Raw genomic sequence first — 27,462 nt, 5'->3', positions numbered from 1 at the left:
ACTTTTCTTAGGTTTTCACTCAGAAGAGTTACCCTTGGGCAGCCAGGATCTCCTTCACTGCAGGGTGCTGCATCTTCTGGGTCTGCCAGCTCCATTCATAACCCCAGCAGACCAGGGGCCTCTGCTTCTCTACTTAGTTCTGTCTTACAAAAGGAAGAGTTTACTGGAAGAGTTGTTGGGGAGCAGGACATTGAACTTGGGAATGGTGAAGCAATCAACAAAGGGGCTCCTGTTCCGCCAGTGCCTCTCTCATCACCCTGAATCTGTCTGGAAGACAAACTTGTTCAGCTCTGAGCCTTGCGCAGGGAAGCCCAGGAGAAATCTGTCTTTGCCAAGTAGGCCTCTACTTTAAGAGCTTGTATGATGGGTCAACAAAAGAAGGGCCAAGTCACTTCACCTTATTTCCCTTTAAGAGCCTAGCGAGCTTGCTTACCTTGCTTGCCCAGTGAAGGAGGCCATGTGGAGGGATTAGAAAGAGGCCCAAAGAAACTTTTTGGTTGTGATAGATATGTTCAAGATTTTAACTGTAAGGATGGTTACATAGGTATACACATAGGTAAAACCTCATCAAATTGTATGCTTTAAATATGTGGTTTATGTCAAATATACCTCCCTAATTGTTTAAAAAGTGAGTGTATCATGATTCACTTCATACATACAACCCATAATCTTTCAGTATTGTCTTGCATTAACCTTTTGCTTAACATAAATCAATCCATAACCAAAGCACAACCTAAAAATGCGTAAATATTGCCCATTTCGGGTTCCCTGTTTTCCAGTGACACCAGAGCACCAGGGTATAGCTAGCTGTCTCGTGTGGCTGTTTCAGCATCAAAGGCCGCCGGGCACAAGGAGACAGGGCTTTTAAACGTCACTCATGCGAGGGTGACCTCACCTGAGCACTTGCTGCTCAGCGTGCCGGTCTCCACTGGCTTGTAAAAGGTAGTTAATTTAACGCGAGCCATTTGCGCATGTCACAGGACCCATGATGCCGTAATACAGCCGGCGCGATCCCAAGTCTCGACATCCGCCAGGGAAATCTTACTGTAGGGAGAGGGATGAAGGGAGACAAAAGCCGGAGCCGGAAAGTTCTGGGAACCGGTTTAAAAAACACTTCTGGTTCCGGCCCTAAGTCCCACTTCCGTCCGGGTCACATGCGCGCGGCTGTGTTCCCTGCTTTCCAGTCCGGCGGGGCCCCAGACCCTGCTCTTTCCGTCCTGTCCGCAGGCCGTCTGCTCCGGCGCCGGAAGCCACTTCCGCCCGTGCTCTGACCCGCTGCGGGGCCGTGCCCTCCCGGTACGGTCTCTCTCCTGTACAGTCTCTCCGTGGGCCGCCTGTGGGGCCAGTGGGGGTGCAGTTCCTCTCCTAGAGTTTGAAGGGGCGCGGGGAAACCACGGGGGGCCGCCTTTTCCTTGCTCCCCCAGAGCTGCCTTTAGATTCCGAAGGCCCAGTCCCCAACGCCAAGAAACCATTGAAGTCTGGCCTCAGCCGGGAGGGGACGTCCGCCCTCTCAGCGCCTGGGGGCAGGGGTAGGAGAGAACCCCGGTGTTCTCACACTGTGCCCCGCTGCTAGGAGGCTTGTTTCCCGACTCGGTTTAGTCGTGAGCTGGGAACCTTCTGACACCAACCTCTTTCCCTCCCCGCCCAGCCCACTGACCATGCCCGCGGGCGTGCCCTGGGCCACCTACCTGAAGATGTTCACTGCCAGCCTCCTGGCCATGTTCGCGGGGTCCCAAGTGGTGCACAGGTACTACCTGCCGGACATGGTAAGTGCAGGAGGGTCCTGGGCTTCGTTTTAAGAGCAAAAGGGATCTTAAAACGAAATGAGGAGCACTTCTGCCCTGGGCCTAAAACCTGCTGATGGCATCCAGTTGCATTTAGAGCAATGCCATTTCCTGCTCTTACACAGTCAGGCAGAAATCACACAGGGGTCTTACACAGCCTGCCACCGGCCTTACCTAATACCATTAACTCCCCTTCCCCGGGTTGCAGCCACACCAGCTTCCTCGCTGTTTCTCAAACTCATCAAGCCTGTTCCCATGGGAAGGCCTGGCCTTTTCTGTTCTTGGGGAGCTTTCATCCCAGATCTTGGCTTGGTTTCCTTCTTCAAAATTGCAAGTTTCTGCTTATCTATGTCCTCCATCTATGAGGATAGCTTCCAAAGGATCGCTCCTCTGCTCTTCTGTCTCAGTCGGTTGTTTCCTGGGGAGCACTTGTCACAATTTGCAATTATTTTATTCCTTTGTCTCTACTGGTTTTTTTGTTTCCTCCACAGAATGTAAGGTCCACAAAAGGACTGTTCCCCAATATGATGCCACTTTATAACCACTATGGTGGGTATTAATTTTTTTAAAAAAGAACCACCTCGCTAATGACAAGTGCTGGTGAGGATGTGGAGAAACTGGAACCCTCATGCAGTGCTGCTAGGAATGTAGAGTGTATAGCTGCTGTGGAGAAAGTCTGACAGTTCCTCAGTTAAGCATAGAGTTATCATAGGACCCAGCTATTCTACTTCTAGAGAGAGATGAAAACATTTGTCCACACAAAAACTTGTACATGAATACTCATAGAAGTATTATTTGTATAAGAGCCCAAAAGTGGAAAACATCCATGTTGTCCATAAACTGATAAATGGACTTATAAAAATATTATACCCATATAATAGAATATTATTTGTTCCTAAAAGGAAATGAAGTACTTATATGTGGCAACATGAATAAACCTTAAAAACATGCCAAGGGAAAAAAATTAGCCACAAAAGACTACATATTGTATAATGCCATTCCCATGAAATTTGTCCAGAATAGACAAATCTATTGAGACAAAGAGTAGATAATGGTTGCCCAGGGCAGTGGCGTGGATGTGGGAAAGCTTTGTGGGAATGGGAGTTACTGGTGATGGATATGGGGTTTCTCTTGGGGGTGCAGTTCTAAAATTTATTGTATTGTTGCATGTGCAACCTTATGAATCTACTGAAGGCCATTAAATTTATACTTTAAATGGGTGAATGGTAGGTATGTGAATTATCATCTCACTAAAGCGGTTAAAAAGGTAATCTTCTCAGCCTTTTCTGACCATCTTTTCTGAAGGTAGATTGATTGATTGATTGATTGATTGATTAATTTATTTTTGTATCCAAAATGTGTTTATTGGGATGGTTTCCCACTCGTTTTGATTTGAGGTGCTTTTAGTGCTGCTTCCCTCTGCAGGGGCATCCTTCTGTAAGCCTTGCTTTTCCTCCTGTGGGCTGACAGGCAACAGTGGAGCCACCAACCCACAAAGCTACCGTTTGTGCGTGGCTGAAGCCAGTGGTGATTTTATCGCATCCTGGCATTTCACATCCATGAAGTAGGAATTGGGGCTCTGCACCGGGCGTTTCTTCTCGTGTTGCCTCTTCTCTTCTGGAGAGGGATGGAGGAGATCCTTAGCGAGAGGCGTATTGTCGTGGGGAGGTTGTCATCGCCAGAAAGTTTGCTCACTGCTTTATACAGGTGGAGAGTCAGTCAATAGTACAGGAATAAATTTCCAAATATGGAAAGTTTTATTCAAATCTGTGATAGTGATGCAAACTCTCCCCCTCTAGAACTTAAAACCCAGCCTGGATAATAGAGTCATTAGGGTTAGAAAGGGACTTAGATCAACTGTGGGTTGTCATGATACAGATTTACTGTTGAGTAGCAAGGGACTTCCTTTTCCTCTTTACCTGCTTTGAAGTCTTTCAGGTCACATTTAATTACAGTCTAAGAAAGCACTGGCACATGTGTTTTTTTGTTTTTTTTTAATAGACAATACCTGAAATCCCACCAAAGCCTGGAGAACTCAAAACGGAGCTTTTGGGACTGAAAGAGAGACAACACAAACCTCAAACTTCTCAGCAGTAGAAACCTCAAAATACAACTCTGCCAAGGACTCTGTGAATAATAAGTCTTAAATATATATTTTTAAAATTTAGTGAGTCAAACTACTTGCACTTAAGCACCTACTACAATGCTAGCTACAGGTGGAGGTGCACAGGAGGTATTAACTGATGCATTGAGATTTATTTATGGTTTGACCAGTGTTTCTTGAAAACTGCCAAAGCGTTCTTAAATGTGGTTTGATAGCCATTTAGCTGTGGATATCACATGAGATAGAGTATTTGCAATGACTCCTGCTCTTATAATTCTTTTTTTTTTTATATATGCACTCCCATGTTTATTGCAGTATTAGCCAAAGTACAAAAACAACCCCAAATCCCCATCAACAGATGAATGGATAAGAAAGATGTTGTACATAGATATTCAGCCAAATATTCAGCCATGATAAAGGAGAATATCCTGCCATTTGCAGCAACAGGGATGGACCTTGAGCACATTATGCTAAATGTCATGAGTCAAATAGAAAGACAAGTATTGTTATGATATAACTTATGTATGGAATCTAAAAAAGTCATACCTATTAAAAAAAACAAAACAGCCCTGACTGGTTTGGCTGCCCTGACTGGTTTGGCTCAGCGGATAGAGCGTCGGCCTGCGGACTGAAGGGTCCCAGGTTCGATTCCCGTCAAGGGCATGTACCTTGGTTGCGGGCACATCCCCAGTGGGGGTTGTGCAGGAGGCAGCTGATTGTTTCTCTCTCATCGATGTTTCTGACTCTCTATCGCTCTCCCTTCCTCTCTGTAAAAAATCAATAAAATATATTTAAAAAAAACAAAAACACCTAATGGAGAGTAAAATGGTGGTTAGCAGGTCTGAGTGGGGAGTGGGGATAAGAGTGATAGTATTTAAGGGTACAAACTTGTGACAAGTAGTAAATAAGCCACAGTGATCTAAAGCACAGTATAATGAATCTAAACCAGTGATTTTCAGCCTGTATGATGCAAGAATTTTTAAAAACATGCAATACCTGACTATTTAGTCAGGGGCACGGACCTCTTTTCCCTTAGATTGTCAAATAAAAAAATGACAACAGCCAACACAACAGTAGCCACCTGGTGTGAATGAATCAAAATTATATCTATTTTTTAAAAATATTTTTTATTTGAGAGGAAGGAATAGGGAGAGATAGAAACATCAATGATGAGAGAGAATCATTGATCAGCCGCCTCCTGCACACCCCCAGTGGGGACCAAGTCCGCAGCCTGGGCATGTGGCCTGACTGGGAATTGAACCATGACCTCCTGGTTCATAGGTCGACACTCAACCTGTGAGCCACACTGGCTGGGCATATTTATTTTTTTGTCAGATTGGCAAAAAGTATGATATGTTTTTTGGTGTGCCACACAATTTTTTTATTAGATGAAAAAAGGTTAAAAATTGCTGATCTAGACAATAATATTGTATTATAATTATGTAATGTGATAAATATTGCTACAATGGCAACCATGTTACAGTATATAAATGTATCAAAGTAACACTTATACAATGTTACATGTCAAATTTAATTTTAAAAAAAGAAATTTCAAACTAGTAAAGGTCACACTGCTACATAATTTTCAGTCAATGTTGACAATTAACTACTAGAGAAAGTAGTCATTATAGGGACCCCCTTGTAGAGTTCTCTTGATAGAAGGTTTAAGATGAAACACTAGAATTCAACAGGAGAATATATCTCTCTGCCCCTAGACAAGATTAACCCTGTGTTGCTGGACTTGAATTCTGAAAAGATCCTGAGGAGTCTGCTCCAGGAACATGCCCTCATGCTCCACAGGGTTTGAAAATATACTAATTCCCCATCACCACAATGGGTCCTTTTATGAAGTTAGTTCTAAATTAAATTACAACAGCCTTAACACACCTTCACACAGCCATGTGGTTTGTGATTCAATAGTATACATAGACCTCCATGTGAAATCTCTGGAAACTGAAGTAGTTATTCATGTAATTGTACAGCTTTATAAAGAAAATTAACAAAGGCAAATGACTTAGAGCTAGAAATTCTCAAGTATCTTAGGATCTACCAATTTTAATATCTGCTGAATAGGGCAGGCTGAAGTGGGTAGCTAAATTGTCTCCTAGTTTCCCTTTCCCTCCTTAGTAGCTGAATCAATGGGTGTCTTTATAAACCAAGTTATGTTGCGTCAGTAAGATTGTTTCCCAGGACTACATGTGAAACCAGTCATCTCTGTACTAGTCTTCTCTGTCCTGGCTGTAATTTTACAAAACATCACCATATTTACATTTTAATTCACTAGCATCTTAGGGAACATATTTCACTACAAATAAAAAGCAGGTCTCTATCTAAGGAGGGTATGGGGGGACAAATGGTGATGGACAGAGACTTGACTTGGGTGGTGAACACACGATACAGTGTACAGATGATGTGCTATAGAATTGTGCACCTGAAATCTGTATAATTTTGTTAACCAGTGTCACCCCACTAAATTTAATTTTTAAAAAAGTTAAACATCTAGAAGAAAATACAAGCATTCTAATCATAAAGCAGTGTAATAATGCAATGGATGCCTTTCTGGCTGGAAATAACAACAAAACATTTAAAATGATGACCAAATGGATGCCAAATATACTCTTAAATGATACTGACGTACAAAGTTTCAATCCATTCGGAGAGCTTCTGGGTTGGTGAACAGGTGGAGATGCTGGGAGAGTGGAGCTCTGGGTGAGGGCATGGAAGCTCCACACCCTTTGCCCATTCCTTGCCCTGTGCATCTCTTCCATCTGGCTGTTCCTGTATTCAGCTGTTTATGTAAGAACATCCAAACCTGCCTCTCTCCTTCCTGCACATCCACTCCCTTAATCATTAAACCCTCAGGACAGTTAGGTTCTGGTCAGCATCAGTCTTAGGAACAAAGCCTTGGGTCTTTTTTTTTATATATATATTTTTATTGATTTCAGAGAGGAAGCAAGAGAGCGAGAGAGAATCATCAATGATGAGAGAGAAACATTGATTGGCTGCCTCCTGCACATCCCCTACTGGGGGGTATCAAGCCCGCAACCCAGGCATGTGCCCTTGGCCAGAATCAAACCTGGGACCCTTTAGTCTACAGGCCGACGCTCTATCCACTGAGCCAAACTGGCTAGGGCAAGCCTTGGGTCTTAACCTGACCATTTTTATTTTCTCTTGGGGCGGGGGTATTTTTTGCAACTTCCTCAAACCTTTAGAAAGGTCATATTTGCTTTTTTGTTCAGCAATTCTAATCTGACATCAGGTAGCTATAATAATAGCATTTCTCTTAATTTGGGTGAAACCAGCTGTGAGTTTAGAAGTTGTCTGTATATTTCAAATGACTCTGTAATGCTCTCCAGTTAACAATGAATCAACAGAAGTTTAAGAATTAACATTAAAATGTCCATACTGCCTATAACAATCTACAAACTCAATGCAATTCCTATCAAGATACCAATGATGTTTTTCACAGAACTAGAATATTCCAAAAATTTACATGGAATCACAAAAGACGCTGAATAGCCACAATAATCTTGAGAAAGAAGAACAAAGTTAGAGGAATCATGCTACCTGATATCAAACTATATTACAAAGCTATAGTAATCAAAACAGCATGGTACTGGCATAAAAACAGATATAAATGGAACAGAATAGAGAGCCCAGAAACAAATCCTGTATGGTCAATTAATATTTGACAAAAGAGGCAAGAACACACAATGGGGTAAAAGCAGTCTATTTAATAAATGGTATTGGGAAAATTGGACAGATATGTGCAAAAAAAGGAAACTAGACCACCTTTTTAGACACCACATGCAAGAATAAACTCAAAATGGATTAAAGACTTAAATGTAAAACTTGTAAACATAAAAATCCTAGAAGCAAACATAGGCAGTAAAATCTCAGACATTTCTCGGCAATATTTTTTCTGATATATCTCCTTGGGCAAGGAAAACAAAAGAAAAAGTAAATAAATTTTTACACAGCAAAGGAAACCAACAAAATAGATAATCCACTGAATGGGAGAACTATTTGCCAATGATACATCTGATAAGGGATTAATTTCCAAAATACATAAAGTACTAATACAACTCAACAAAGGAAGACAATGCAATTAAACGATGGGCAGAGGACCTGAACAGACATTTCTCCAAAAAGCACACACAAATGGCCAAGAGACATGAAAGAATGCTCAATGTCACTAATCAGGGAGATGCAAATTAAAACGAGGTATCACCTGTCGCCTATCACAATGGCTATCATCAATAAATCAACAAACAACCAGTGTTGGCGAAGATGTGGAGAAAAGAGAACCCTCATGTACTGTTAGTGGGAATGTGGACTGGTGTAGACACTGGAAAGCAGTAGTTAGCTCAAAAAATTAAAAATGGAACTGCTTCATGACCCCACTCCACTTCTGTGAATATACCCAAGAAACCGGAAACACTAATTAGAAAAAGTATATGCACCCCTATATTCATTGCAATGTCATTTACAATAGCCAAGATTTGGAAGCAGCCCAAGTGCCCATCAGATGAGTGGATAAGCTGTGGTATACACAATGGAATACTACTTGGCTATAAAAAAGTACTAGTAGGAAATTTTACCTTTTGGGTCAGCATGGATGGCCCTAGAGGCTATGATGCTAAGTGAAACAAGCCCGTCAGAGAAAGACAAATACCATATGACTTCACTTATTTGTGGAATCTAATGAACAAAATAGAAACATACTCATACAGAAAACAGACCGCCAACTGTCAGACTGAAGGGGGTTTGAGAGCTTGGTGAAAAAGGTGAAGGGATTAAGCAGACACAGACAACAGGTATACTTGAAACCTAATTTGTTACCCCAATACATTCAATAAACTTTAAAAAATAAAGTGCTGTTAATTAAGTTGAAATATTTAAAGTGTGAACTTCTTTTGGTATTGTATACATACATAAAAAAATTCTAACAATTGTGACTTGAACTGTCACAATTTCTTTACCTCCAAATTTAGATTTATAGGGAAATTAGTACCGTCTCTTATACCTTTCTCCATTTCCATGAGTACTCATGTTACCATGGTACATAGTACATATGTCAATGCTATCACTTAACTATATCCCAGCCTTTATTGGGATTTGTTTTAATCTAGTTGCATTTAGTTGCCCTGTCTCCTTAAATTTGTGGCTATTTCTTTACTTGGTTTTAACCTTAAAAAATGTTTTTACTGATTTCAGAGAGAGGGAGAGGGAGAAATATCAATGTTGAGAATCATAGATTGGCGGCCTCCTGCATGCCCCCTACTGGGCATCGAGGCCACAACTGGTCCATGTGCCCTGCCCGGAAATGGAACCTTGATCTCCCAGTTCTTAGGTCAATGATCAACCACTGAGCCACACCAGCTGGGCTAACCTTCAAACTTTTGAAGAGTACCGTTCACATATTCTAGGTTTGTCTAATGTTTTTCTCATTAGGCTAAGGCTATTGATTTTTTGAAATACCAGAGGTGAAATGTCCTTCCTATCACATCCTGTAAGAGGATACATGACATCACTGGTGATACCAACCTTGATCACTTGGTTAAGGTAGCGGCTGCCAAGTTTCTATGCTATGAAGTCACTATTGTCCCCTTTCCATACTCTGTTCTTTAGAAGACAGTCACAAAGCCCAGCCCACACTCAAAAAGAGGATTATCTTTTCTAACTATAAATGATTAACATTTTTTTAAATTAAAAAGGCAAGACACTGAATATTTGGGATCTTTTTTATTTTTATACACATGACAAGATTTTACACCAAGAATAGTCAGTTAAATAGTACAAATTTACATTCATGAGGAATGTTAAAAAAAAAAAAAATTCAACTAAAAAACCCTCTTTCGGTGACCCACGATTCCAACATTTTACAGTGCAGGGGAGAAGGGAGCTGGGGGAAGCATCCAAAAGTCTCTCCAAAAAGAAATGACTTAAATTTCACATTCCCTCTCCACACAGGATCCAAATGGTGAGAGTGTAATTTACAATTCATCTTTTTCAGCTGTAGATTTCTGTGAAAACAAAAATCAGAAGACATTAAAAGCTAGCAGAAATAAAATCCTTAGCTCAAAAGTTTCATATGTGGAAAAAACAATGAATGGGCCAAGCCTATTTCCATTATTTCAGCTGTAGACTAAAACTCACCCTGCTAATCTGCAAAAAATTTTAGATAATTTAGAACCCACCAAAGGTCAATGGCCCCTGAACACAATAAAAATTTAAAACACCCTAATGTTACCATATAGTAAGGGAGAGGAAATGGCCAAGAGTATAGAAGCATTGTGGGTTACGGAAAAATCTGTTTAAAAACATCTCAAGAATGGATGACTAAAGGAATAAAAGAAGTGAGAGACCAAAATATACACTTTAAAGAAAAAAAAATGATTTGCTCCAGCTTTTGAATTTGATATGAGATGCCTATTTGGGGGCAGATCTCTGTAAGCCTGACTTCTTTATATTACACAGTCCTAACTTTGCCAGAAATAAGAATGCAAGTCCCATTCTTGATTGGCTCTACCTCTGCTGTTTCGTCGTCTTCATCTGTTCCGGCATCCATGTCTTCGTCTTCGTCTTGCTCTGTGTCTTCTGTGGCATCCTCTGTTGTTTCTTCAGGTTCTTCTTCGGGTTCTTCTTCGACCTAAGGGCAACATTTATGAGCCCATTAATGGATCTATTTTCACTTAGCTCATTTAAATGTATAAGATCATAATTAATTTCACAACCCTCTAATTAGAGTTAACATCCATCCTAACAAACTGAGATAAGACCAAAAAAAGGGTATAAAAAGAGAATCTGTTTAATTTTTAGCATAGTGCGTGACACTCGGGATTCAAACACTTAATTATTTCTAAAAGGTAGAAATTAGCCCTGGCTGGCTTGGCTCCGTGGGTAGAGCGTCGGCCTGAGAAGTGAAGGGTCCTGGGTTCGTTTCCAGTCAAGGGCACATCCCCAGGTTATGGGGCTTCGATTCCCAGTGGGGGACTTGTGGGAGGCAGCCAACCCATGATTCTCCAACATCATGGATGTTTCTATCTCTCCCTCTACCTTTCTCTCTGAAATCAATAAAAATATATCTTTTTTTTTAAAAAAAAAGTAGAAATTAGTCCAACTTCTGAGCTGTATCACTTAATCCTGGGAAGCCTATTCTTAAAGAAAAATGAAGCCTATGTGGGAAGGTTGGGAATACAAACCTTTGCATCAAGGTCAATGTTTAAACTGAGACGAAGCATTCTTTCTATTCTATCTCCATATGCTTTAGTGTCTGGTAAAAGATATCCTGACCTCAGTGTTGCTGTTTCAAATAAAACCACGGCAAGATCCGAAACTGTCTTGTCATCTTCGTCTTCCTGAAATGGGAGAAATCACACTTGATTAAAAGGTACAGAGTACAGGTGTACTGAAGATGGAGTATGGTTGTAGTGTGACTCACCTTAACTCGCCGAAGCATGTCTTTGATCAGTGGATGCCTGGGATTGATTTCAAATGTTTTCTTCTGGCTGGCATAATAACTGTTAAGGGATAAAAAAGGAACATTAACAGCCCAGCCGGCATAGCTCAGTGGTTGAGCATAGACCTATGAATCAGGAGGTCACAGCACCTGCCTAGGTTGTGGGCTCAATCCCTAGTGTGGGCTGTGCAGGAGGCAATCAATGATTCTCTCTCATCATTGATGTTTCTATCTATCTCTTCTTCTCCCTTCCTTTCTCTGAAAGCAATAAAAATATTTTTTAAAAAAAGAACATTAACAAATATCAGATTTTAGGTCCATACATTTCCTTTTTTCTATTTCATAATTACAGTGAACAGCTCTTGGAGAGATCAAGATATACTCTTACTGCTACATCACGCTTTATCTTTTAAAGGGGGATGGACGTGCTTAGATGAAAGAGTTAAATAAAGAGAACTACTTTATTTACTAATGAATCCCAAGTGCCTAGAACACTGTTGAGTGGATGAACCGACTTAATGTCTTGTTCATCCCCACTTAATTCATTCTCACTACCTTAACTGCAGCTCTGGTTTCCACAGAGTTCTGAGTTGTCTAGGCAGACTCTGGGTGTGTGCAAATAACACAGTGTCCATGATGCCTTCACCAAACTGGTTCCATAAAAAATTATTCGCTTCTTTTATCTGAGCTCAGTTCCCAATTCTGAACAAACCTCACAAACTCTAGCATTTTACTGTCAGTGGTGACTGTCCTCTCTCCTATAGCTGCATGCTGAGGACAGGGAGGAACTACATCTGTCCCTGTGGTGGTATACCCAGGATCTGTGCTGGGCTAGAAGATTATGACTTGATTTGTCATCCCGACTAGTCTGAATGGCACAAAGACAGCAGTAATATCTACTTTAGATCATCAATGCATAAACACAGTAGGTGCTCAAATGCCTGCAGAATGAAAGGCAACTTCCTGTTAATGAATGATTGAATGACTACTGTGGTATTGTAATGGGATAAGCAAAAACTTGTTCTCTTCACCTGACATTTATAATCTGGTCAGGGGACAAAACAAATAAGCAAGATAGCACCTTCACATTTTATTGTATAAATACGTATTGATGAATTGTGCTAATTATGAAATGTGTGTGCATGTGTGTATATACATATTTATTTTAGTAAATACATTTGTGAGAAGAATCCTTAAGCTAGGCCTTGGGGAAAAAAAAAAGTATGATGACTAGGAAGCAAATAAGAAAGAAGCTACTCCAAGCAGAATAAGAAAATAAAAGTAGGGAAAAAGCTATTTTCAAGGCCACTGCTGTGACAATAAAACCTAAGTTTGAAATATTTATTTCTTAAAAATAAAAGGTACTAAAGATCCACTTACCTCTGATACCTGGACCTTGAGTTCAAAATACTCGTTAACTCATGGGTCATATTTTTAGCTTTAATTTTGTGGGGCATAATATTTAGGTTAAAAAAAGACTTAACTCGTTTTTGAGAAACATAATTGTCATTGACCTCATCTGTAACTAAATCTAAAAATGTAAAAGAAGTCTAATTACCAAGTCAAACATACAGTCTAATGAAAAAACAAATAGTTTATGTGTGACAGATTAAGAAAACTTGCATTTGTATATAAAATACTATAAAATAAATCATGAGTCCAAGACCTTTTCTTTAGCAATCTAATGTAGGAAGAATCCCTTTGTAAACTTGTTTTCTACCTAACATATAGTGGACACTTATAACACATCAGTTTCTTAGACGATAATGCCAGCTTCAGTATGAAAGGCTGGACAAGAGCTAACACTGTGGCAGGAACTTTCCTTTCCCAAGGACACTTACTTTGTAGAGATGTCCTTGCCTGTTTGGTACGCTTGAGCTTTCATGATTCTCTCCATGTTGCCAGACCATCCGTACTGGCTGGCCACAAGAGCACATGGAGACTCTGTCAGACGCTGAGATACCACAGCCTTTTCAATCTGGGAATGAGAAACCGAAGTTAGATACATATAAATATCAATAGTTAAAGTCATTTGATAATTGCATTTCAACTCTTCAAGGATTCATCACTTAAGATCCTAAACATAGAGGCAGGCCATTAAAGTACATCTCATTCATATTTGTCGGAGACATTGTCATTTTATAATCTGAATTTTTCTGTCAGAAATACTTAAGCACCAACTTTAAAAATATAGAAAAAAAACCCCAGCACCTACATAAAGAATAACCACTATTATCATTTTAAATTCTTTGTAGTTCCTAAATTTTAAGCTTGTCTTCCCAATAATTTAACCACAATATTAAATGTTGTCTTGACAAGTTTTAATGGTTGCAAAGTAACCAGTTGCTAAGTGTAATCTGTTGGCAAAACAAATTTTTTAAAAATGCAAATACTAAAATTTTCACTCAAGAATACCTTGTCCTTGAGGGCTTTATCTTTCATCCAATTGAGCAGAGGCTCAAATTCTTTCTCAAGTGCTTCACGATTCTCCTTAGTTTTCTCACTTTCATCAAACTTCACTCCTTCCTTGGCAACATTCTGGAACCTCTTCCCATCAAATTCAGGAAGAGCCTGAATGCAGTATTCGTCCACCGGTTCTGTGAGATAAATCACTTCATAGCCCTTTTTCAGAAGTCTCTCAACAAATGGAGAAGATTCGGCCTACAAAATAAAGGAGATTTAAGTTTTCCAAATCTAGCCTTGATATGTTAACGTGTTCATCCCAATAGCTATGTTTATATATTACTAACACCCTCATTTACAGGTAGAGAATTAAAGAGGTGCAGAGAATACAGTGACTGACCAGACCTCATACCTGCTACAGTTCAAAATTACATGTAAGTTTTCCTTTTTGTTCTCAAACGCTGGCTATAACTTCCAGCTACAAACCACGATCCCTGACAGATGGCGTTCATCTCACCTCTTTTCTGCTGGACCCAGCCATGAAGTAGATTTTGTCCTGTTTCTCCTTCATTCTTTCCACATACTGGTCTAGACTAGTAATGTCACTTGGATGATGAGAAGACTGGAATCTAAGAAGTTTAGCAAGACGTGTTCGATTTGAGTGGTCTTCAATCACACCAAGCTTGATGTTGGTACCAAATTCTTTCCAAAAAGTATCATTGTATTTCTCATCAGCAATCTTTTTGATCATGTCCAGAGTTTTACGGACAAGCTTCTTTCTAATCACCTAAACAAAATTAAAGAATAACTGACTAGAGAACTTCATCTCAATACAAGATGTAAAGTAGCAGGCAAAAGATACAGAGGCAGGGTGCTGTCCTTGCCGTTTATCAAGAGGCAGGGTATGATGAGCACCTCTATGCTGGACTAACCAGAAACTAAGCTGTCAGTGGAAATAGTCACAAGACTGCTTTAATGTTTATATTCTATCTTTAGGTAGAGGGAGGGTGTGCGTGTGTGTATATACATATATGTGTTCACTATGTAATTCTTTGGACTTTTCTATATGTTTGAAGTTTTTTTAATTGCATAATGGGGAAAAATAGTAAGATTCTCAGGATCTGAGAATTCCAGAATGAAATTAAATTCACCTGAACAACCAAAGACTAGTTTCAAAATCTGGTAACTCTATTAATGGAAATTGTCCTTTGTGGCCCAAAGAGCAGAGCAGCCAGTCTCTTCCCAGAGGTACTCACCTTAAGCAGTTTATGTTGCTGAAGAGTCTCACGGGAAACGTTCAAGGGGAGATCATCTGAATCCACCTACATATGGTAAAAGAAAGTTCACTGAGCAATAAAAACACTGGAAAAAGATAAACCAAACAAGAACAAAAAAAATCCCTTCTCTCAATCTTCAGATACTTACAACACCTTTGACAAAATTAAGGTACTTGGGCATCATATCATGGAAGTCGTCAGTGATGAACACTCGGCGCACATACAGCTAAGCAGAGACGATAAAAAGATTACTTTTGGGAAATTGTACTTTTAAATTTAAAATTCTGTTTACATTACTTAAAAACCCACCTTAATGTAATCACTCTTCTTAGATCCATATTCGTCAAACAGACCACGTGGAGCAGAAGTAGGTACGAATAAAATTGACTTGAAGGTAACTTCCCCTTCAGCAGTGAAATGGATATAAGCCATGGGGTCATCACTTTCCTATGGAAATTTGGTACTTCATTATGCAAGAGGCATAAAAAACGGTGGTACAAAGGCTAAGTAATTTATTATGCGGTACAGTCCAGTTTAGCACTTAATAATAAAGTTCCTGCCTGGCTGGGGTGGCTCAGTGGTTGATCATCAACTTATGAACCAGGAAGTCACAGTTCAATTCCCAGTCAGAACCCCAGTAGGGGGCATGCAGAAGGCAGCCGATCAATGATTCTCTCATCACTGATGTTTCTGTCTCTCCCTCTCCCTTCCTCTCTGAAATCAATAAAAATATATAGTAAAAAAAAAAAGTCCCCTTACCAAAAGGGTGGGGAGGGCCTGGAGGGAAAAAGAAGCAACTAAGATGACATGGTTGTTTCGATGGTGAACTGTCAATAACATTATTCCTAAACTCAGGAAGGTTGCACTTACTTGTGTGAGAGAACAGGATGGAAAACCACCATCCTGCCTAAATGGCAAAATCATACAACAATTCATGAGTGTACTGGCCAACCACAGAAAGTACTCAGGCACAGATTTTTCCCAGGGAATTTGGCTATAGCAGTAGATATAAAGAGGTATATAAATAGCTATAAAGTGTAAAGACAGAAATGCTCTAGATTGCATTATCCATTACTGTACCCACATGTGGCTATTCCAAATTGAGATGTGATTAATGATAAGTGTAAAATATACAGATTTTGAAGACACAGTACAAGAAAATCCCGAAAAGTAAATTATAATTTTTTATATTGTACATGTTGAAATAATACAATATTGGGTATGTTGGGTTAAATAAAATATATTAACAATTAACTTCACTTGTTTAAACTTAAAAAAAAAATGTGGCTTCTAAAAATATCCTATATAATAAAAGGCTAATATGCAAATCGACCGAATGGTGGAATGACCAGTCACTATGATGCACACTGACCATCAGGGGACAGACATTCAACACAGGAGCTGCCCCCTGGTGGTCAGTGAGCTCCCACAGGGGGAGCGCCACTCAGCCAGAAGCCGGGCAGTTGCAGGAGCCTCTCCCGCCTCCACGGCAGCACTAAGGATGTCCAACTGACATCCCCCAAGGCTCCCTAACTGTGAGAGGGCACAGGCCGGGCTGAGGGGGACCTCCCCCAGAGTGCACGAATTTTGTGCACCAGGCCTCTAGTTTAAGATAATAGTATTGGCTTACATTATATTTCTAATACACAATTGCCCTAGATGAAGTACCTTTATATACACTAGAACTTTACAGAACCAAGGGAAAGTTTTTAGAGTTTTTAAGGGATGGTTGGATGTTAATGTTAAGGAAAACAAAGAAGGTTAAGTAACAAATCAATAAATGGAGTAAAGAGTAAAGGACAATACAATCATAGAATATTAAGTATTAAGTATTCTATCTAGCTTTGCTAAATAAGTGCATTAAACTATTCTATTTTGTACAAAATGTGGTCTGGGAAAACATTAACTTGGAACAGTCTTAATCGCTGCTAGTTTTGGATTAAGAGTTACAAGAAGGGATTAGTAAAAGAAAAAACAGAGTTAGTAATTATTCCTGCCTAGGCATGTGATGACCTCACAGTAATTATTTGATGTTGTGAACAAGCTCTTTAAAGAATTAGTTAAAAGCCACTCAATAACACAACTTTGTTTTATGGGTTCTATAGTAGAAACCAAACACGTACTCATGGAGGTAGGTATATTTTTTTTCTATAACACAGACCTCTTGGCAACCTGGTGAAGCCTACAGACTTCTTCTCAGAGTAATTTTTTTAATGCATAATATAAAATACACAGGATTAAAAAGGAAATCAATTGTCAAGTAGTTATAAATTATTTTAAACTTATTTTGGAATTTAGTACCTTTTTAATCACATTTTTCTAAATATTTACCTTTGAAAATGATTTGTAGAAAGCTTTATATTCATCCTCTTCTACTTCTTTTGATGGTCTCTGCCATATTGGTTTGATATCATTCATAAGTTCCCAATCCCAGACAGTTTTTTCAACCTGAAGTTAACAGTATTTAATTAGTCTCTCCCAGCAGTTACACTAGTGGAAACCATAGCTTTAGGACATTTCAAAAGAGAACATGGAAGGAACAAAGGATACCTCTAATCTGGTATGGTTCCTGCCAATTATATAAAAAATTAAAATAAAAAAGCGTTTCTCAACCAAGATTGATATTTAATATAAAAAGACAACTGGTTATCATTATAATTAAAAAGCCAATTTCTTCATTATTTTTAGCTAAAATGTTATTTCTTATAAATGTTTTGAGACTAGAAGAATATACATATTATATATTTCCTGACTTATAGAAATCCAACATCTTAAAATAAATATTCCTCAAAACCCACAACTTCTACCTACTCTGCTTCCTGAGTAGGCCAGAGAACTACTTTCATAAAACATGACAAAAGAAGATGCAGAACGCTTTTTAAAGATTTTAAAATTCAAAACGTGTAAGCCACCAGTCCTGAGCAATATATAGAAGTCAGGAAACTCTTATAAAAATGAGCTGTTTGGCACTTACAAATTTCTAGAAGGAGAAACATAGGTGCAGACACACATACACAGGCACACACTTGTGATTTTTTGTAAGATGGACTTAGCATTTGGAAACAACCTTTGAAAACTGAAGCTTGCCTCAAATGAGTGCATACTTAGGTTTCCTAATATATCCTGAACAATATTTTAAGGAGGGACATAAACCAGACTTACTTTTTTAGTTTTCGGTTTCTTTTCTTCTTCTTCTTCTTCTACTGCAGCTTCATCATCAGATTCTTTTTCTTCTTTTGCTGTTTCTTCTTCTTCTTCCATGGGTTCCTCAACAGTTTCCGTCTGTTGAAGTAGAAAGTAGAATTATGGTTAAACTCACTTCTTTAAAGATTCGGATTTCATCTGTAGAATATAAAACAAAAGGACAACTCAAAAAAATAGGTCTTCTGTGAGGAAACCCAAATACCTGAACTGGAGAAAACCACATTTAGCTTTCTTTAAATATTAAATACTAGAGGCCCGAGGCACAAATTCGTGCAAGAGTAACCTTCCTTCCCCCGGCTGCCGGCACCAGCTTCCTTCTGGCACCTGGGCTTCCCTCTAGCACCCAGGACCCAGCTTCCCTTGCAGTCCCGGCTTCGTCTGGAAGGACGTCCGGTCTAATTAGCATATTACACTTTTATTATTACAGATTTTAAAATGCGCAAAGGTGATACATATAAATTTTTAGCAATATAGATTTACCTTGCTGCTCCATACATAAATAGGAAAGTTTATGAACTGTGAGTACTTTTTGACGAGATTTTTAATTGTATCCAATTCAAGGTAATCAGATGCTTCTTCTTTTAAAACAAGGCTGCAAGGGAAAAAAGACATTTATAGGCACATCCATGGTTTAAAAGAGTTGATTATAAATTTGCCTTCTTGACAATGCTAATAGCTAGTAGTTTTGTTTAATCCAAGATATCCTCTCTATTAAGAAAATATTAAGAACTTTCATCACCAATAAGGGTTTGTGAGCAAATACACCAAATATGGATGATAAAAAAAAAACCTTCCTTGCAATCCCAAGTGGAGAATAACCTTAGTTCCAAGTAGAAAATGAAAATGTTCCCAACCTTCTAAATATATTGGTTTTTTTTCATTTGAAAAACTGAAATCTTAAGATAGCTCAAGGCGAGAAAACATTCTAGAGAAAAGTGGAATTATATGCACTCTAAAAGTTAGTCTAGAAATCAAATGATTATTATAGATAGCAAAACCCTAATAGAAATGTTCCTTTAAAAAACTAGAAAATTAATCTGAATTATTGTTATATCTGCACCATCCAAAACAGTAGCTATCAGTCAAATGTAAGTATTCAAATAAAATTTGAAGTTGGTCTTCAGTTGCACTGCCACATTTCAAGTACTTAGTAATTCGCATGTGGGCAGAAAATATTTCCACCAGAGTTCTACTGGACACACTGGCTTAGCTAACTCCAATACAGAAAATTGTATTGGCACTTACTGCCCCCTCTACAAACCCTTCCCTCCATCCACCAAAAATAACAAATCACAACATATTCTGAAACACAGCAGATAGCCCATATCTTGATGTTCGTGCTCCCAATAAAAATGAAGTGACAAAGTCTCTGGTCTCAGAGCAGAGTATCTTAGAGCTGCTGAGTTGGGGAAAGAGTTCAATTTTGGATGCAAGAGGAAGCTGATAGTTTGACATCTTAGTGATATTTAAATGGCAATTAGATATATGAACAGACCATTAGTGAGATCTTGACAGGAGTCAACAAACTGTATGGCTGGCACCCACATAAGAAATTTTATTGGGCCCTAGCTGGTTTGGCTCAGTGGATAGAGCATTGGCCTGCAGAATGAAGGGTCCCAGGTTCAATTCCAGTCAACAGCACATGCCTGGATTTCAGGCTCAATCCCGTGTGGGGTGTGCAGGAGGCAGCCAGTTAATGATTCCCGCTCATCATTGATGGTTCTATCTCTCCCTCTCCCTTCCTCTCTGAAATCAATAAAAATAAAAATACTCCAATTCTCTTTAAAAAAAAAAAAAAAAGAAATTTTATTGGGACACAACTTCATCATATGTTGTCCATGGTTGCTGTTGAGACATGTGACAAATCCTATGATTGCAAGGTTAAATTACCTACTAGCTGGCCCTTTAAGAATTAAATGAGGAACACAAGGATAATGAGAAAAGGGCTCAAACTTAACTTTTAAAGAAAGAGAACATCAATATTTAAGAAATGGGCAAAGGAAATATAAAAAGATTTGTAGGGTCATGGAAGCTAGGTAAGTGGACAGTCTTAAGTGTGTAGCAGAAAGCCAGTTCTATAGACTACACCACAGAAAAACTAAGAAAAAAAGACAATCTATTGCTGAGAGCAATGTCATTTAAAAAATCCCTAAATCCCCTGGATTTAGCAACAAGGATTACTGGTATATTACTTCAAGTACTGAAATGCATGACAAAAGGTGAAGTAGCAGCAAAGGCAAGTGTACTTTTTTCTTTTTATAAATTATGTTTTTTTCCCTTTAATTTTTTAAAAATAATTTTCTATTTATTTTTATTGATTTCAGAGAAAGAGGGAGAGATAGAAACATCAATGATGAGAGCGAATAATTGATCAGCTGCTTCCTGCATGCCCCCCACTGGGGATCAAGCCGGCAACCTGGGCATGTGCCCTTGACCAGAATCAAACCTGGGACCCTTCAGTCCGCAGGCTGACCTCTATCCACTGAGCCAAACGGGCTAGGGCCAAGTGTACTTCTTTAAGCTCAACTGTGGAGGGGAGAGAAATAGTGTGCCCAAAAGAGGAGGGCACCACCTGCCTTCGTCCTACCCCAGAGACCAGGACATGCTCACACTTTGATGGGAAAGAGGGAGGTGTGTGGGAAAGGCTGACTTTAAAAGATGGGGTAGGAATGAATTTATGCTCGTCTCCAAGGAGGTAAGATGAGAGATCACAGTGGAGACTAGCTTTAGGAAAAAAATGTAGAATACCATTCTCATTGTAGTAGGAAGAACAGTAGCAATCATATTTCATGATCTCATTTAGTCCTCACAAAATTTCTCATCAGGGTACAGCAGAAGCTAATTTAAAGGGATGAACAGAGATGAAGTCCTGGATATAGGGCAGGATCTTGACCTTGTCACTTCCTGGACTTCACTCTCCATTTTCCTTTGGCCACTCTAGACTTTCAGTTCCTCAAATAGGCTTGTTTCTGAAACGTTAAACGTGCTGTGCTTGCTGCCTGGAATATTTGAACTTATCACTATTTCAGAAAGGCCTTCTGGTAAGGGCGGTGTCCCTTAGCTTCTTTTCTAGCATTTGCCACTCTGAAATGACTTCATGTTTTCCCCCACTTACTAGAATGAGCCTTGTGAGAGCAGAGACCACACCGGTCTTATTCTCTACGATAGCCTTAAATCCTAGAAGGTAATAGGCATTCAAATGAGTATCTGTTGAGTGAATGGTGGGGTAGGAAGACTTAAAGGAAAAGGCAATTTTGCCCAGGGAAAGCAGAACCTGTTGTAAGGTTTCACTTACTTAACAAGCATCCATGGGACTTGCATAAAACGGCTCTGATTACCTCATTCATACAAATATTTACCTGTCAAGTGTTGGGTTCTGGGAACAGAGCAGTCAACAAAATATTTGCTTTCATAAAGCTTACATCTAGGCAATCTTGCCTCTCTCTCAGCACTCGAAGACATCAGCATCTCTTGGGACATCGTTTTCTAGCTCTTTCTAGTTCAGAGATGTGATTACCTACACTCTAACACCTAATGAGAGAGGGCTCTGGAGTATGACTATTAGTGATGCCTCCTAATGAGACTAGGAGGTATCAATGTTAATAACAAAGGCCGGGGAAGGTAAATTGGGACGAATAAATTAGTAAAAGTACTGAAATGCAGTCCTCTAATTAGCCTTCATTAAAAGAACATCTGTGGCCATGAAGACAGGAAATGTTACCTTTTGGGATGAAGAAAACTGGTCAAAATGATACAATATATGCTTTTTTCCTACTTGAATATTTAATGTTAAGGAAATTTAAAACTGAATTAAGGGAAAAAAAGTGAGACTTCAGGCACATAACATGTGAGAAATATTTCCTCTATTCTAGAAACTTGCAGGACTGGGTAAGTCTACTGACCTTTAGAGAAAAAGCTGCCCTGTCCACTTCACTGTGATGTAACCAAGTGATACTGGGCGTAAGACCTGCCTCATCTACACTAACAATACTTATTGGCTTAAAATGAATTCAAATTCAATCATTTCTAATTATCCTCAAATGAGACTACAACCCAGTTACCACAGATCTTAAATATTTTAATGGTCACCCAAGGAGTCTCCTCTCATCCAGTCCTGCCATCCTTCAGAAAACTTGAATCCTGTGAACACGCTGTTCCTCCACCCCTTTATCCATGATGCTCCACAGACTGAGTCTAAGTCTTGCTTCCCTGAAAACCTGGACCAAGCCACTGCTCTGAGGCCTCATCTGCCTTCGCCCCTGGAAGAGCTAACCCTTCCTACTTATGTCCTATACGTACAGCAGCCATTATAGCTCTGTTAGGTCCTCAGACATTTCTTCAAGTGATGAGAACAATTCAATTTCCTCATTTTATAGGCAAGGAAATTATTGGCCCAGAATAAGCCATTTGCCTAGAGAGCCTGAACTGGAGAGTCAAGATCCTCATTAGGACTATCAATTATTATTATTAGGAATTAGTAACACTCACGTAATTGTCGTTCCCCGGCCTAGAGTGTTTCCTCTTGGGTCAGCAATTACAGAAAATTCATTGGAGTCAGATTCCCAGATGTGCTGGGTATCGTTGTTGTGTTTCGATGTGACAATAACCTTATCTGCCACAAGGAAGGCAGAATAGAAACCGACACCAAACTGGCCAATCAATTCAGAAGTTGACTGGCCATCTTCTTGTGCCTCAGTCATTTTGTTTAAAAACTCGCTTGTCCCAGATTTGGCTATGGTACCAAGGTTTTTAACCAACTCTTCCCTGGTCATTCCTACGCCAGTGTCTGTGACATGTAGCAGGTTCTTCTCCTTGTCACACTAAAGACAAAAACAAGATAATTGTATTTGCTTAGTACTCATGGTATGACAAGTAAATACTGAGCTATTCCCGAAAAACTCTCAGCTTTGGGCAACATCAACTCCAATACAGAAAACTAAATTGAGATATTTTCCTCCATACTCTTTTATGGGCTTTTCAGAAAATGTACATATTAAGTATAGCATCTTTCTTTATAGAGAATAATTTTAAGTTTAGTGTGTTTAAGAAAATATCAATATAAAGAGGGCAGAGACTGATCTAATTGTCAAAGGGCAGAGAGACTAAACAAAAGTTATTTTTGAAGAAAATATTCAAGAATAATAAAATTTTTTGTTTTGCCTATTTCTTTGGTAGAAAATAAAAATCTAAAACTTGAATGATTTCTGGGTTTAGAATCTGGTGATCAATGTTTTTATTGAATATTCCCAACTCTCTGCCTTCTAAGAACATAATAGGAATATGCTTCCTCTATTTATGGCTGGGTAAGGCCAGATGACTAGTTCTGGCCAGTAAGTTGCAACTAAAAGTGTGGCTTTCAGTGTGGAGCCTTTAATTGATGTTAAGACCCTCCAAGCTTTTACACCATGGCAACCAGCTACACTCCAGATGGCTGCTCTATCAGCCTATGTCAGGGAGTGAAAATGATATAAAGCAAAGGCCACAAGGCAGCCTGTGACTGATTTAAGCCAGAGGGTAGCAAACTTTTTTTGTAAAAGGGCCAGAGAGTAAATATTTTAGGCTTTATGGGCCATATGATCTCTGTCACAACTACTACTGAACTCTATCATGCAGCACAAAGCAGTCACGGATAATATACAAGCAGGCGTGGAAATGTTCGGATAAAACTTTATTTATAAAAATAGGCAGCAGGTTGGACTTGGCCCAAAGGCCATATTTTGCTGACCCCTGACTTAATTCCCTATTTGTTACTGCAGCATAACCTAGTCTATCTTGACCGATTATGGATTCTCTGTCACCAAGGTTTCTTTTTATTTTAGAAGAAAATTGTTTTAAGCTTACCTTAATTTTTACTGTTAGTTCCTCATTTCCAGAAAGAGCATTTTCATCTGTCAGTGATATTAGCCTTATCTTATCTAAAGCATCAGAAGCATTTGAAATCAGTTCTCTCAGGAAAATCTAAATGGAGGCAAGATTTAATACAGTTAGATTAGTCTCAAGATACAGAAGACATTAGATTTAATGTCAAATTCATTTTATTTCTCCTCTGTACTCTAAAAAAGCACTTTATATAAAGAGGTGGCTTTACTCTCTTGGTAAAAGGAGGTACTGCTCTTTACACTAAAGACTGTAGCAACAAGAAGGGATATCTGAATATGTTAAGAGCAGTAACACCATTCTACTAGTGATCTTTAGGTATGAAATGCATGAAGCTTGGTTAGCAATGGTCCTTAACGACTCACAACTGTTTAGCAGGCCATGAACATATCTGAAGGGGAAAGGAAAAAGAAGGTAAAATGCCTAACAACCTCCCATCCCCCATAATACCCCACCCCTACCCCCACACAATGTATCTAGTAGCAATTCTTGTATATACACTACAGGGAATTGACATCTTACTACTTATTTGGAATCACTAAGTACATTTACTATGGAAGTAAACAAGTGTGCTACCATACAGAGAAAAATAATTATCCTAGCCACGTATTGCTTACCTCCTTATTTTTATACAATGAATTGATGATAAGTTTCATCATTCTGTTTACTTCTGCTTGGAAGGCAAACTTTTCTGATTTCTCTCTAAGTTCTCTTATTTGGGATGCATTTAATCCATCCAACTGAATAGCTTCTTCTTCTCTAAAAAGTAAATTTGACAGGCAAGTAAGCATTGCTTAGTTCCCTCCAAAACTGTATGATCTGTGCTGAGAGCACAGGAGTCTCTTAAGATGGTCTCAAGGGTTAAAAGGGTAAATTGGCGATATTACTAATCTACCATCTCATTATTATTTTACCACAGTAGTAGGTTACCTTTAACACTGCATTGGAAATACTCAGTTCTTAAAAATGTCAGACAAATAAAACCAACTTTCCTCTACTAAAAAGCAGTCATACTCATTTATGTTCCCTCACATTTGGAACCGCCCCTTTGTCCAGGGAAGCTTTGGCTTCTACAGGTCTACAAAATTAAGTCCTAGGACACATTTCAAAACACGGTTCAACTGACAGAAATCCTCTTTTTAAAAGTACGAAGGACACCCTGAGGACAAAATCAACTAAACGTCTTTTCTAAATTCCTAAGGTTATAGTGCTAGTAGTCTGCAATATAGTTATCGAAATAATTTTCAAAGGCATTCATTCAAGTTGGACCATTCTTAGGGGCAGGTTAGGAGATACTCATGTGTGCACATGCTTGATACATCTTCTCTGAGCATTTTTTAGCTAATTAAATTTTGGAAATACAAACGAAGCCAGTTTTCCAGTGTTCAGAAGAGTTTATATATGTAGTTATAAATGAACACAAACCTCTGTACTACTTCATCATCTGTCCTTGAGCCTTCTCTACTTTTACCCAGATCCTCTTCTACTGTGCCATCCACATCGACTTCATCATCAGCTCGGACTGACCCTGAAGGAAGATTTAACACCAAAAATCTCTTAACACATCGATGCTTCATGTACTTCTCAAAGGGAAAATAAAAAGGGCAAGGATAGGGGTTGCAAAATTCAGTTGTTAAATACGGGAGATGGGGATGGGAGAATGGATCCACTGGTTTAAATATCCAAATGTAAATCCAAGTCCGCATATTTCTTATTTAAGTTCAGATACTGAGGTTCCCCAATAGATTCTCAAACACGGAGGCTGCCATCACTTCTAAGGAGGCACGCTCGATCCTTTATAACTTAGCAGATTTGATACCAGGATCCTTCCACATTCACACGTGTTGCGCGCAGCCCAAGACAAGGCCTCCAAACTGACCATGCCAAAACCCAGGCCTTCGAAATCACAGGTCAGAGTACAAGTAGGATTTTGTGCAAACTCTGGCGAGGGGAACTGAAATTGGGCCCAGGGGCCTGGGAAGGGGAAGAGATGTAAGGAGCTGGAGCACGAGTGAATCCAACATTGCCTTTGCGGTGATCCAGGACCTCACGCGCCCCAGACCAGACCTAAGAAAGGAAACGCGCGTTCGCGAGGAGTCGGAAAACATGGGGGGGAGGGGGCGGGGGTCCAGGAGCTCAGACCAAAGGTTGAGGCGTGGGCAAAAGTCCTCCCGACGGGGCCCCAGCAATGCTCTCGGGGGATCGAGAGCTCGAGAGAGGCCCCCCTGCGAGATGGCTGAGATCTGCAGGCCGCCACTAGGAGATCTGCACGGGATTTAAATAACTCCGTTCTCTTTTTTTCTTTCCAGCGAACCAAGAGTAAACGAAAGTCCCTAAGCCTCTTTCGAGGAAAGGCGATGATCCCCTAGGTGCAGCGCAGACCCGGTTATTTTGTCCCCCTCCCAGGCTCAACGCCCCAAGAATCTTCGAGAAGAGGCCGCGCTTGAGGAGGGGGGGGGGGGGTGTCCCAGGGTGCCCGCTCCTCCGGGATCACTCACCGAAGGTCAGCAGAACGCAGCAGAGGCCCAGCACCCACAGGGCCCTCATGGCGCGCGGCCGGTGAGAGTCTCAAGTCTCCTTTAATCGCAGGAGCCGCCTCCGCCCCGCCACCCCAAGGATCAGATCCTCACACCTCACGCCGCGCGATCCGCCCACTACCCCCAAGCGGGTCCGGCTGCTTTTCACCCCACTTCTCGAGGGCGGGGGACGGGAAACACGAACCCACCAATCGTGTCGCACCACGCACTCTCTATACCCAATGGGGACTCGTGGGGGGGACCGCAGTCCACCAATCGGAGCTGTCCAGGTGCGGTTCCCCATGCCCGAAGCGTGGCTCCTTCCGATTGGTTATCCTTAGCCTCTTTTCTCCAATCAAATGGCTCCGCGGGCCCCTCTCACACGGGCCCGCCCCTTTGCCTGGGAAGCTTTGGCTTCTTTGGGAAACAGTCGGATAAACGTCAGGTCAGAACACAACCCTCTTTTTGGAGAGGTCGCAGAGGAACTACTTCCGGATCCTAGAGAGCGTTTATTTCGTGACCAGGGGAACGGTAGCCTTGGCAACGCGTTCTTCAGCTTTCCCCTATCTTCGCGTGGGGTCACGCTGGGAGGATTCCAGTGCGACTCTTCTCTGTCAGCTTCTACTTGGCAGTGCATATCGGAAAAGAGAAACACCGGAGAGGCTGAAAATCCCACGAGTGCTTTTTTTAGATGGAGGGGATGGAGATGGGGGGGGTGGGGGGGGGGGAATTGTGAGCCACTATAGTTCCCGGCATGCAACGTACTGAGGTACCCGGCATGGAACACTGGGAATCGTAGTCTTTGACCAGCAGCCTAGTTTGGCCTTTTCTTCTG

At 40.2% G+C, this 27,462-nt stretch overlaps 2 protein-coding genes and 1 pseudogene across 3 annotated transcripts; 1 reads left to right on the top strand and 2 right to left on the bottom strand.

Annotated features, from left to right (window-relative positions):
- Positions 1–1,166: 1,166 nt before the first annotated feature.
- On the top strand, positions 1,167–5,470 carry UQCC6 (ubiquinol-cytochrome c reductase complex assembly factor 6). Its single transcript, XM_080659435.1, has 4 exons — positions 1,167–1,296; positions 1,649–1,766; positions 3,786–4,578; positions 5,101–5,470. The coding sequence occupies exons 2-3, from the start codon at positions 1,659–1,661 to the stop codon at positions 3,879–3,881; spliced, it is 204 nt and encodes a 67-aa protein (XP_080515561.1). The 5' UTR covers positions 1,167–1,296; positions 1,649–1,658; the 3' UTR covers positions 3,882–4,578; positions 5,101–5,470.
- Positions 3,188–3,447, bottom strand: LOC308243346 (small ribosomal subunit protein eS27-like; annotated as a pseudogene). The gene has a single exon. The product of its transcript is annotated as a small ribosomal subunit protein eS27-like (transcript).
- Positions 5,471–9,618: 4,148 nt separating the features above from the next.
- HSP90B1 (heat shock protein 90 beta family member 1) lies at positions 9,619–26,861 on the bottom strand. Its single transcript, XM_080659434.1, has 18 exons — positions 26,610–26,861; positions 25,537–25,639; positions 24,729–24,870; positions 24,076–24,192; positions 22,723–23,054; positions 18,715–18,826; positions 18,193–18,312; positions 17,362–17,478; positions 15,340–15,477; positions 15,179–15,256; positions 15,010–15,075; positions 14,271–14,540; positions 13,766–14,011; positions 13,192–13,328; positions 11,333–11,411; positions 11,094–11,249; positions 10,421–10,540; positions 9,619–9,914 (listed from the first exon to the last, which is right to left on the bottom strand). The coding sequence occupies exons 1-18, from the start codon at positions 26,656–26,658 to the stop codon at positions 9,885–9,887; spliced, it is 2,412 nt and encodes an 803-aa protein (XP_080515560.1). The 5' UTR covers positions 26,659–26,861; the 3' UTR covers positions 9,619–9,884.
- Positions 26,862–27,462: the final 601 nt, after the last annotated feature.

This window comes from Plecotus auritus (genome assembly GCF_963455305.1).
Source record: "Plecotus auritus genome assembly, chromosome: 3".
NCBI lineage: Eukaryota > Metazoa > Chordata > Mammalia > Chiroptera > Vespertilionidae > Plecotus > Plecotus auritus.
This window is presented reverse-complemented; position numbering and strand designations above follow the sequence as displayed.